The 12,950-nt window shown below is 36.6% G+C and overlaps 1 protein-coding gene across 1 annotated transcript in view; it reads right to left on the reverse strand.

Moving 5' to 3' along the window:
* The window catches only part of CPED1 (cadherin like and PC-esterase domain containing 1), a 654,007-nt gene that overhangs the window by 22,496 nt on the left and 618,561 nt on the right, over positions 1-12,950 (reverse strand). The window contains exon 20 of the mRNA XM_053719194.1: positions 7,770-7,857. Within this exon, the coding sequence (XP_053575169.1) occupies positions 7,770-7,857 (88 nt within the window). The remainder of the gene's footprint in view (positions 1-7,769; positions 7,858-12,950) is intronic.

A 12,950-nucleotide genomic window follows, 5' to 3' on the forward strand; every position in this document is an offset into this window, starting at 1 on the left:
ATGCAGCACTATTGCATGAGAGTTCAGGGTCCATGGAAGCCTTCCCTTCTTTGCTCTACATCTACATCTCCTGATCCCTCTTTTCCTTTCTACTTCTTGCTTTAATCCTTTCTATCCTTATCTCTAACGCTAAGTTATTTAGATTTGCTGACAGTATTTAGATTTTATTTATCCATTTGAGTCTAGGTCATTGGAAAAATGCTGTAAGTTCCAGAGTTGACCTAAGTTATGATATTTGTTTTGTTACCGATGCATAATGCTGCGTTAAGTTGTAAGTATTTATTTTGTTTTTGTTTTTATTTAAAGTTATATACAGTCTCAAATGTTCACACAATACAGATGTATAAAACATGGTCACATAAAATTGACCCTAGGCACAAATGGGGCGATGTTGGCAAATCCACGGGGGAAAAAAGTTATGCACATTAAATTAATAACACATAATGTAAGGGGGTTGAACTCCAACATAAAAAGAAAAAAAGCAATTTCAGATTATAAATCTCAAAGTGCCCATATAATAATGCTGCAGGAGACACACTTTGTTTCAGAAACCACACCTAAGTACTGGGATAAGAACTATCCGTTGCAGTTTCATGCACTTAACGCTAAAAAAAAATGTGGGGTGGCCATTCTATTACATGCATCCTTAAATTTCAAGAAGGAGGAAATTCTTAAAGATAAGGAAGGGAGACTCTTAATTGTAAAGGGAACAATACATAATACTCCAGTAATTCTGGTGAATGTCTATGCACCCAATGATAACCAAGGCCCATTCTTGAGTAGGTTAAGTAGGCTTCTATCGAGCTGGAAAAAAAGTAGAATCATCATAGGGGGGGACTTTAATTTGACGCTAAACGATGACTTAGACAGAACCTCAAAGTTAACATGTACAAAAAGAAGGACAACCCCAGCTCAACAGCTGCTCAGAGACCCTCTACTAGATTATAATCTTATCGACAGCTGGAGAGCATTTAATAAAGGAGTTAAGGACTATACCTTTTACTCCCCAGTCTATGGCTCATACTCCAGAATAGACCTAATTTTGGTTAGTCAGATACTTCTACCGCTAATAAAATCTGCCTCCATACTTAATAGTGCCTGGTCAGATCATTATATGGTGGCGGTGGAGTTTGAGGGGATGGTTAATATGCATGGAACTAGGTCATGGTCTCTACACCCGAGCATGCTCCAAAATGACATTCTAGTTCAAAAAATACAGAAGCACATTAGCGAGTTTACAACTATAAACGAAGGGACCACATCCAACCCAAACTTTGTTTGGAGTTCACTTAAAGCTTCTCTACGAGGAATACTGATAGAGGAGGCAAGCAGAATTAGCAAAACACACAATACCACTATAGAAACACTGAGGAAGGAAATTGAGATAATAAGAGAACAACTAACTAAGAAAAAGCAACATAAACTAGTGAAACTACTAAATAGCAAAAATGTAGAATTAAATCAACTATTAGACAGAGAGGCGATCCACTCAATTAAATTAGTGGACACCAGGTACTATATTTATGGCAATAAGCCAGATAAGATGCTGGCAAATAAGCTAAAAGAAATTACTAGGGCCTCCACTATCCCACAGATTCAAGGGGCTAATGGCCGAGTAACTAACGATCCCCTCCAAATAGCCAATGAATTTGCAAAATTTTACACTCAGCTATATAATTTACCCAAAAATAAAGAGGGAACTAATAAAAGAAGGGATTTAGACACTTTCTTAGGGAATAGCAGATTGAACACAGTCTCAGAAGAAGAGTTGAGTTCCTTAAATGCCCCCATCACGACACAGGAAGTCTTATTTGCCATTCGAGATTTGAAAAGGAATAAAGCTCCAGGCCCGGATGGCTTTCCGGGCTCTTTCTATAAAGATTTACAAATGTCAATAGCACCCCTTTTGGTGAAATTATACAATAATATTTTGCAGGGAGTTGAGATTCCCCCGGATTTGCTGACTGCGAGGGTGACAGTCATTCCGAAAGCAGGAAAGAATACACAATACTGCCAGAATTACCGCCCAATATCCTTGATTAATCAAGACCTGAAACTGTTCACCAAGATACTAGCGAACTGCCTAGCTGGGCCCATTAGAAACCTGATAGATACAGACCAGGTGGGCTTCATCTCCCAGAGAGAAGCCCCAGACAATACACGAAAAGTGATTGACCTAATCAATTATGCGATGGTAAAGAAAGTGCCTTCTCTGTTTCTAGCTTTGGACGCAGAGAAGGTATTTGACAGGGTCAACTGGGAATACATGTTCGCAGTCATTAATAGAATGGGGATAAGAGGACCTTTTACTGATGCTTTAAAAAGAATTTATTCCACACCTGACGCGTATATTAGGCTCTCAGGGTATCAATCATCGCAAATCCAAATTCGAAATGGAACCAGGCAGGGGTGCCCTTTGTCTCCCCTGTTGTTCGCAATGTGTATTGAACCTCTGGCAGTACTAATTAGAGATAATCCAGATGTGGCGGGACTTAAGGTAGGAGCTAGAGAATATAAAATATCTCTCTTTGCGGATGATGTCATCCTCGCAGTCACGAAGCCTCTTCTGTCTCTCCCAGTAATTTATTCTGCAATAAATAAATTCAGTCTGCTATCAGGATATAAGATTAATGAAAACAAATGTGAGGCCCTTAGCACTCATCTCCCACACACAACAAAAAAACTGATAGAAAAATTTTTTGGATTTACTTGGGTCAAATCATCCCTTAAATATCTAGGAGTCAACCTCACCAGTGACGTGAATAAACTGTATAAGGAAAATTATATCCCCATATTCTCGCAGATTAAGGAACTCCTACTTTAGGTGGGCTAAATTTAAGTTATCATTTTATGGGAGGATTGTATCAATCAAAATGACAGTACTCCCCAAACTATTATATTTATTTAGAACTCTCCCAATATCCATCCCAATAGCTGAACTACATATTTTACAAAAAGAAATTCTAAAATTTATTTGGCAAGGACGAGCAAGAATAAATAAACAGAATCTAATGAGACATAAGAGAAATGGAGGGATTGGTTTACCAAACCTGGTTTCATATTACTACGCAGCAAGAATGGCACAGACCACACAGTGGTACATGATGAGCCAATCACCTCAATGGGTACAATTAGAAAAAGATATATTAGAGGTGGGAAGATTAGACACCATTCTCTGGGCAACAAAACAGCACAGACCAGGACATCAAAGAATATGTCTCGATTAGTCATACGACTTATATCTGGGATAAGTTGACCAAAGCCTTTCCCTTAGTTAATATTAGATCAAGATTGACCCCATTGGTTCCTATCACCTCACCCATTAGCACACATACTCAGAAGAAGTGGGAAAACAAAAGTCTCTACCGCATAGCGGACGCATTTATTAACAATAAAATATTGACCTTCTCCCAATATAGAGAATTGGGAACCCCTGAGCAAACGAATGGTACCACTATCTACAACTTACATCTAGGATAAGAGAAATAATGGGACCCAACATACCCCCTAATAATACTGCATTAGAAACAATATGCCTAGCAAAAAACTATAAGAGGGGGCTGATTGCTTTATTATATCTGACATTTAGTGAGGGGACTGGCAATAAGAAAAGTTCTTTTATGACTAAGTGGGAACAAGAATTGAATCAGACATGGACACTAGAAACCTGGTTGACAAATCTCGACAGAGGCTTATCATTTTCTCCAAATGCAATATTAAAAGAGAATTATATCAAGGTGGCATTTAAATGGTATATGTACCCCACCAGATGGACCAAGACACAGGCAGAGGGCTCCCATGGGTGTTATAGGGGATGCAAGGAAGATGGGACATATTTGCATATGTGGTGGCAGTGTGAGAAAGTTAAAAAGTTATGGGATTTAACCTCAGCATTTCTAAGTACTATTCTTGAGACTGAGATTGACTTATCCCCAGAGCAAGCTCTATTACACTTTCCCACAGGAGGCAATATCAAAAGACACCACAAATTGATAGCAATGATATGTACTGTAGTACGGATCTCTATAGCGAGATTCTGGAGGGTAGACCCCCCCACATTTGATTATGTCAAGAAGAGAATTGAATATCATTATAGTATGGCCAGTGCCTCAGCAACTATACTAAACACTAGAAACCAATTTATCCAACAATGGGAACCTTATATAATGTATATAGAAAAGGTTAATAGAACTAGAACCTTAACCAATTAGTTAACACCTATAGTTATGATATTCAGGAATATAGGCTTGAGTTTGCAATGGGTTAGACCAACGAGGTGGTGAGCTAGAGTTTATCCCACGAAATCTAAAGAAGGAATAAAACAAAAATAAATCCATGTGTATTGTATTAATTAAGCACTACTGAAGAAAATACATTTGTAGACTGTATTGTTTATGTATTTAAGTCTTATTGTTGTTGTTGTTGATGAAACTTGTACAATTTTTACATTTTGTGAAAATAAATAAAAAGATTTCAACAAAAAAAAAATTATTAACCCCTAATGTAAGCCCCTTACACCGCCGCCATCTCTATTAAAATTATTAACCCCTAATTTAATCTACCTACCCCGCCGCCAACTATATTATCTATATTAACCCTAAGTATATTATAGTTAATATAGTTATTACATTATATATATTAACTATATTAACCCTAATTATATTAGGGTTAATATAGTTAATATAGTTACTATAGTATTATCCATCCCGGCCGACGAATGAACGACGAATGAGGTACCTTTAAATGACGTCATCCAAGATGGCGTACGCCGAATTCTGATTGGCTGATAGGATTCTATCAGCCAATCGGAATTAAGTTAGAAAAATCTGATTGGCTGATTGAATCACCCAATCAGATTCAAGTTCAATCCGATTGGCTGAACCAATCAGCCAATCGGATTGAACTTGAATCTGATTGGCTGATTCAATCAGCCAATCAGATTTTTCTAACTTAATTCCGATTGGCTGATAGAATCCTATCAGCCAATCGGAATTCGGCGGACGCCATCTTGGATGACGTCATTTAAAGGTACCTCATTCATCGTTCAGTCGTCGGCCGGGATGGATGCTCCGCGGTGGCGGAGCGAAGAAAGAAGATTGAAGATGCCGCTTCATGGAAGATGCTGCCGGAAGGAAGAAGACTTTGCTGCCGCTTGGAGGAAGACGTCGCCGGGAGGAAGAATTCTTCTTTGCCGCTTGGAGGAAGACATCGCCGGAGGAAGAATTCTTCGTTGCCGCTTGGAGCAAGACATCGCCCGGATCGGATGAGGAGTTCGGGCCGGTGTGGTGAAGACAAGGTAGGGAGATCTTCGGGGGGTAGTGTTAGGCTTTTTTAAGGGGGGTTTGGGTGGGTTTAGAATAGGGGTATGTGGGTGGTGGGTTGTAATGGGGGGGGTATTGTATATGTTTTTAAATGCAAAAGAGCTGAATTCTTTGGGGCATGCCCCACAAAAGGCCCTTTTAAGGGCTGGTAAGGTAAAGAGCTTTGAACTTTTTTTAATTTAGAATAGGGCAGGGAATTTTTTTTATTTTGGGGGGCTTTATTATTTTATTAGGGGGCTTAGAATAGGTGTAATTAGCTTAAAAATCTTGTAATCTTTTTTTTATTTTTGTAATTTAGTGTTTGTTTTTTTTTGTAATTTAGTTTAGTTAATTTAATTGTATTTTTAGATAGATATTTGTAGTTTATTTAATTTATTGATAGTGTAGGTGTATTTGTAACTTAGGTTAGGATTTATTTTACAGGTAATTGGGTAATTATTTTAACTAGGTAGATATTAAATAGTTAATAACTATTTAATAGCTATTATACCTAGTTAAAATAATTAACAATTTACCTGTAAAATAAATATTAACCCTAACATAGCTACAATGTAATTATTAATTATATTGTAGCTATATTAGGGTTTATTTTATAGGTAAGTATTTATATTTAAATTGGAATATTTTAGTTTATAATATGAATTAGATTAATTTAATATAAATTTAGTTAGGGGTGTTAGGGTTAGATAGAGTTAATATAGTTAATATAAATACTATAGTAACTATATTAACTATATTAACCCTAATATAATTAGGGTTAATATAGTTAATATATATAATGTAATAACTATATTAACTATAATATACTTAGGGTTAATATAGATAATATAGCTGGCGGCGGGGTAGGTAGATTAAATTAGGGGTTAATAATTTTAATAGAGATGGCGGCGGTGTAAGGGGCTTACATTAGTGGTTAATAATATTAATATAGCTGGCGGCGGTATAGGGGGTTAAGATTAGGGGTTAATAATTTTTATATAGGTGGCGGCGGTGTAAGGGGTCAGATTAGGGGATAGATAAGGTAGATGGCGGCGGTTTTAGGGGCTCACAGTAGGGGGTTAGTTTATGTAGATGGCGGCGGGGTCCGGGAGCGGCGGTTTAGGGGTTAATAACTTTATTAGGGATTTCGGGGGGGGGGATAGCGGTTGACAGCTAGATAGACATTGCGCATGCGTTAGGTGTTAGGTTTTATTTAGCAGATCGCGGTTGACAGGTAGATAGACATTGCGCATGCGTTAGGTGTTAGGTTTTATTTAGCAGATCGCGGGTGACAGGGAGATAGACATTGCGCATGCGTTAGGTGTTAGGTTTTTTTCTAGCTAGTTTAGGGAGTTACGGGGCTCCAATAGTCAGCGTAAGGCTTCTTACGGCTGCTTTTTGTGGCGAGGTGAAAATGGAGTAAGATTTCTCCATTTTCGCCACGTAAGTCCTTACGCTGCATATTGGATACCAAACTGCGCTGGTTTGGTATACCTGCCTATGGCCCAAAAAACTACGGGCGACGGCAGAAATATACGGGCGTAACTTCTAGGTTACGCCGTATATGTGATACCAAACCAGCGTAAATATTGGCGTCGCCGGCTTTTGCGGGCGACGATTTTTATCGGATCGACCCCTAGGTGAGCTGGTAAAACTACGGAGATGGTAAGTGAAGGTAAAAGGGGTGATTTTAATTAAAATGACATTAAAAAGATTCTACTGGATATGGGTATACCCTGAGAAATATGAAAAGGGGATATAGATTAGTACTTTTTAAGATCATACAATATTTCAAAGATGGAGAGAAGCAGAAGAAGATAGATTATTTTCAGTCTCATTGCTCCAATTCAGTGTGTGCAGGATGAATTGAATGGGACAGACTCCTTATAGGTTTATAACCAAACTAATAACTTTTAGTATGTAATATGTAACTGACGTACTGGCTACCACTCCAAGAGCAATATTTACCAGGCATTTTGGGATAGTTATAAATAATAATTTTCATGGTAGAAGTAATTCAGACCATGATACCCTTAGTTAGCATTCTAAACTATATATTACAATGTAATTGAGTCATATAAACTATTACAGGAACTATCTGAATTACACAGTTGATTCTCTTTTGTACTGTGGTGACTTCAATTTTTTTCAAGAAATTCAAAAAACAAGATTAGAAAAGTACTTAACTTTAAAAATGCATTAAGGGGACTTTAATAAGTATTGATTTATGCTTTTAATAACTACCTAACTATGGATTGGGACAACAACATTAGAATTTGTCAAGATTTATACAACAAAATATACAGGGAAAGTTATACATGTTTATGGATAAAACAAAAAAAAAATATTTTCATGTCGTAGTTTATTGACAGTTTTGTTTTACCCAATTAACAAATAAATGAGATTTCAGCATCATCATTTTAAAGTTAAGCTTAGTTAAATACACTGCTAATTCTATGTCTTACTTACCAATGATAAGGAACGAATACCCTGTACTGGCAGATGAAAACCCATCCCTATGGATTTTATGATTGTCAAAATATTGGAAAGATTTTGCCTGTAAATAAAAGAGTTTTAATTATGTTAATGAACTAATGATTTAATCATATTTTTAAAACACTGTACTTTAATTACAGAATCCAAATACACTGGTGCATGAAATGTATATAGTATAAGGGATAACATATCATTTATTCATAAATAATGTACATATTGTAGTTCTTCGACCCCAAGAGAAACCTTTTGGGATCCTAAAGTGTTGCACTTTTTGATACATGCACACTTTCTGTTGCACCAGCTCTCACTGAGCATGCGCAAGAATTCACCGAATATATGTTTTTGCATTTTTTGATTGGCTAATGGCTGTCACATGATGTAGAGGGAAGAAAAATTGAATTTTTTAGAAATGTAGTCAGAAAAATATCTACTACTCATCTGAAATTCATACTAAGGGGCTTATTAATCAATCTCTGTATGGAGCTTGATGCCCCTTGTTTCCGGCGAGCCTTCAGACTCGCCGAAAACAGAAGTTATGAAGTAGCGGTCTAAAGACCACTGCTCCATAACTTGTCAACCTGCTCTGAGGCCGCGGACAGAAATCAACCCGATCACATATGATCGGGTTGATTGACACCCCCTGCTAGAGGCTGATTGGCCGCAAATCTGCAGGGGGCAGCATTGCACCAGCAGTTCACAAGAACTTCTGGTGCAATGATAATTGCCGACAGCGTATCATGTCTGCTTGCACTTACATAAATATACCCCTAAGTGCTTTTATGTAGTCTTTTTATTATGCATTTGTTGATTATACAATTGCAGTATATTTAATTGTCATTTAAGCTGGAGTTTAGATTCAAGAGTAATTTAGGAGTCATTGTCACTTATTAACAGATAGAGTAGCTGATTTATAAAAGCTCATTTTGACAGGGGCGGTATGGACTATTGCTGCAAGGCTATCCTGTTAATTAAATACGCTTCTTTTTGAAGGAAATTTGGTGAACGCAATATGCCTTTTGGTTCTTACCTACCAACAAAATCAATGTTTCTAGATCTTAAAGAAACATAAAACCCAAACACCTAGATTACAAGTCGCACGCTGACTGCAGAGCACATGCAATATGGCTTTTCTTTAAGTTCCCTCGAGCGTCTTTAGCCTCGCTAGCCTCACCAGACCTTATGTTATTAAATAGTATTGTAAAAAGTTTCTTTCATGATTCAGATAGCGCATTCAATTTTAAACAACTTCCCAATTTTATTCTATTATTACATTTTCTCAATTTTCTCGTTATCCCTTGTTGAAAAGCAGGAAGGTAAGTTCAGGAGCGTGCACGTGTCTGCAGCACTATATGGCAGCAGTTCTGCAACAATGTTATACATTAGCAAGAGCAGTAGATGGCAGCACTATTTCCTGTCATGTAGAGCTTCAGGCATGTGCACGCTACCTACCTAGATTTCGCATCAACAAAGAATGACAAGAGAACTAAGCAAATTTGATAATAGAAGTAAATTGGAAACTTTTTTAAAATTGTATTCTCTACCTAAATCATGAAAGAAAAATGTTGTGTTTCATGTTTCATGTCATCTCTTTAAGCCCTTAAATACCGGAAGGTGGCAACACATTGCTTTCTGGCCAATAGATTTGTAAATAAAAATGTAACTTTATAGTGAAATATTTAAAAAATACGATTATCGTTGTTAGTTTGGGCGGTCTGTTCATCTTTATCTTTACCTTACCCGCTATATATTAGCATACTGTTGGTCAAAAATATGTTAAATGTCCCTACGTTATGTAATGACACATCTAAGATGCAATGATCAATGTAACACTTTGTTGGACAATATGTATTATGTCTTTATATATATCCCTAATCCTTGTGTACACCTGTATTTTCCTTGTTATTTTTTCATTTATCCCATCTACAAGCTCTTTATATTGTTTATACCATCTAATACACACAGTCTTGATATGGTACTGTGTGTTTTATAACTCTCGGGTTAGCTAAACCAGAAATGATGTAAAAATTTTTTATATCTCCAAGTTAATCTGCCATTTACAGCCAATTGGAGGTTAGCTCTGTAAATGGCTAAATATATCTCTGATTTGGTAGCACATGTTTCTAACATCCGGTATAGCCAACCGGAAGTGATGTAGCAGTCCGATCATATTCATTAATAGAGTCATTAAATAAATTATACCTCATGTGTCTATTTGACAGAACTCCCATCACCTAAATTACAAGTCTCTTAATAATTAATCTGCCAAAATCGAGACTTAACATGTCTGATAGTGTATTCTCTCACAGAATCGTTACCGGAAATAACATTCCATCACTTCCGGTAAGGCCGAAACCAGAAGTGCTGCTAGGGTTGCCACCTCAGCCATGTTTTCCTGGACACTTATACGTTACACATGCTGCAGGGTGTGCAGGGAGGAACATGTATTGTGTTTCTGGACAGCACTATTCATATTCTTCCCTGCACACCCTGCAGCATGTGTAACTTATAAGTGTTCTGTATTTTAAGGAACGGGTGGCAACCCTAAGTGCTGCTAGAGTTTTGATGAACCTATGTGAGTTGACATGGATATGTAGTTTGGAAAGCCTTTAAGGCCAAAATGTATTACATACCCTACAAAAAAAGATATTTGCTTATGAAAAGAGGGATATACCCAATTAATATTAGCCACTTCCGGGTCTGCCGAAACCGGATATGATGTAACTTCCGGTTTTGCCGAAACCGGAAGTGGTGTTATACTTGATATGATAAACATCTTTACAAGCTTTTGAATACATCTAAATCTAAAACAACTTTTAATACTTCCTATATATACAGATGAGCTACGTTTTAACTCAATATGGCTCAATTTTCTCTCTGAAAAGAGGGATATACCTAATTAATATTAGCCACTTCCGGGTCTGCCGAAACCGGATGTGATGTCAATTTTCTCTCTTTTAGACCTATTTTTTAGCAGTATTCTTGTTGATTGTAGACATACACACAATGCATCAAACAGGAAGTGGGCATCCCCAAAAATGTAAGATTTGGTGCCAAAACCACCATTATTGCTTACCCTATATAAGGCCATCATTGTCACACATATTTACTGTCTTGAAAAAGGCCTATATTGGGCCAAAACGCGTCGACAGAGTTGGTAAGCATATTTACAATACCCGCCAATTTTAATGTACGATCTACACTATGTTTTTTAATTTTTTATAGGACACTCAGAAACCACATAGGAGGACACACAGCACTACTAGGACCCTATTGGATGAGCACTGTGTTATATATTTTTTAACACTTTTTTCATTTTTTTATCTTTTATCAATTTTTTATAACATTCTTTTCACTATTTTTTCATTTTTTCTATTTTTCACCATTTTTCATTGTTTTTTCACACCACCATTGCATTTTTGGATTGATTGAATGATTCATTTTTAAATTTTTACTCTTGAACTACTTATCACCTCTCACTTTGGACCACACCCCCTCACTCTTGGATTACAGCATTGACTTTTTATCTGGACATTATTTTGACCCTAGGCACTCATCTTCTATTGCATTAACACTTGCTTATATATGTCTATTTTCACACTATGGATCCATAAGAGCTCGCTTATGTTTTTATTGTATTATCTGACCATCTAGTTGACTGCTTGATTGTTTTATTGTTCTTATTATATTTACATTGTTCTTATTATATTTGCATTTTATTAAAACTACGTTTTACCTTATTGGTTTTAAGGACCACTACATCCAATCTAAATCACTCCAGTAACCTCAGCCTTTAGGCGCTTTGTACATCACACTACTTTATAGTACACCAACAGATTCCTAGAGTTAGAGCTAGATAGGGGTACAATAAATAAAGACAAGGAATGAAGACTGGTACAGAAGGATTACCGGACTCTGATCGTTATAGGGAGTTCTAAAGAAGCATAAATAAGCTGTTAAATAAAGGTGGCTTGTTGAGCTATTTACTAAGTAACCACTTCCTAATAAATATTTCAGTTAATTGAATTGTTCTACTAACAAGCATTTTAATTCCTATGTAAAACCAGGCTATTACTCAGCGCCCAAGGAAATGTCATTTCTAGCAACTAACACTATGGCCTTTATTAATGTGCAGGTGGATAAGTTCCCAAATCTCTCCACTCGTGATCACAGGTAGTGAGCAGCATCATGTTGCCTGCATTTATCATTGCATGAGCACAAATCGTGTGACAACAGTGGCTGTCAATTACCCCAATTGAACTAGTATTAAACCACTAGCTCAGAGCTGGCGGAGAGATGAAGAAACAGCTATATAATGACCACTGCTTCTTAACTATGCTTGCATCCCAGGAGCTCTAAAGCTGTATCTGCAGCTTGATAAATGTAGTACTATCAATCTTTATGTTGTTCTAGACATGCATTAGTTCTTCAGACATTTATACTAGCTCATTAGTATGAATAAACAATAGGGGTAGCCTACTTTTTGTATCCCTTGCTATTATAATTGATTGATGACACCGTAATTCTGCCATCAGAGATTTCTGAATATTCTTTTTTAACATTTGATGCCAAAAGATAAACGTGATGATCTCTTAAAGTGGAACATTGCAACTTCAGAAATAGAGCAAAGCCTTTTAAACTTAATATAAAAGTATTATATAATAATCATAACTAACAGGATGATCATTAAGCCATAACATAAGACCAGCAAGGCAGCTAAGAATTCTTTGTATCCTTTGTTGTGGTTCAGACTTTTTCATAAGAGACTGCTTAACACAAGCTAAGAAAGCAGCGGCAATAAGGGGTGATTGACAAATCCTTCTTGCGCTAGAATAAGGGGTGCGCTGCAAAAGAATTTCATTGTGATATAATAAACCCAAATAATGGGCAGATAGGTTCCATAGAAAGACTATATTGCTGGTGAAAAAACTGAACTGCACATCAACTTGGATAGTTTAAAGTGCTTTTGGGTTTTTTCTGTTTTTTTTTTTGTTTTTTTACTAGGTTTACTTACTTCTTCATTCTTGTAAGGTATTAAGCTAAACCCAATTTGTAATTTTATTACAGGACAAGAGACTCATATTTTGCTTTTACTTCCTTTACTACTACCAATGCAGCCATTAAAAGTATAACAGAACATAAACAGTTAACATTACA

Source organism: Bombina bombina, chromosome 6 (assembly GCF_027579735.1).
Source record: "Bombina bombina isolate aBomBom1 chromosome 6, aBomBom1.pri, whole genome shotgun sequence".
NCBI classification, from domain to species: Eukaryota; Metazoa; Chordata; class Amphibia; order Anura; family Bombinatoridae; genus Bombina; species Bombina bombina.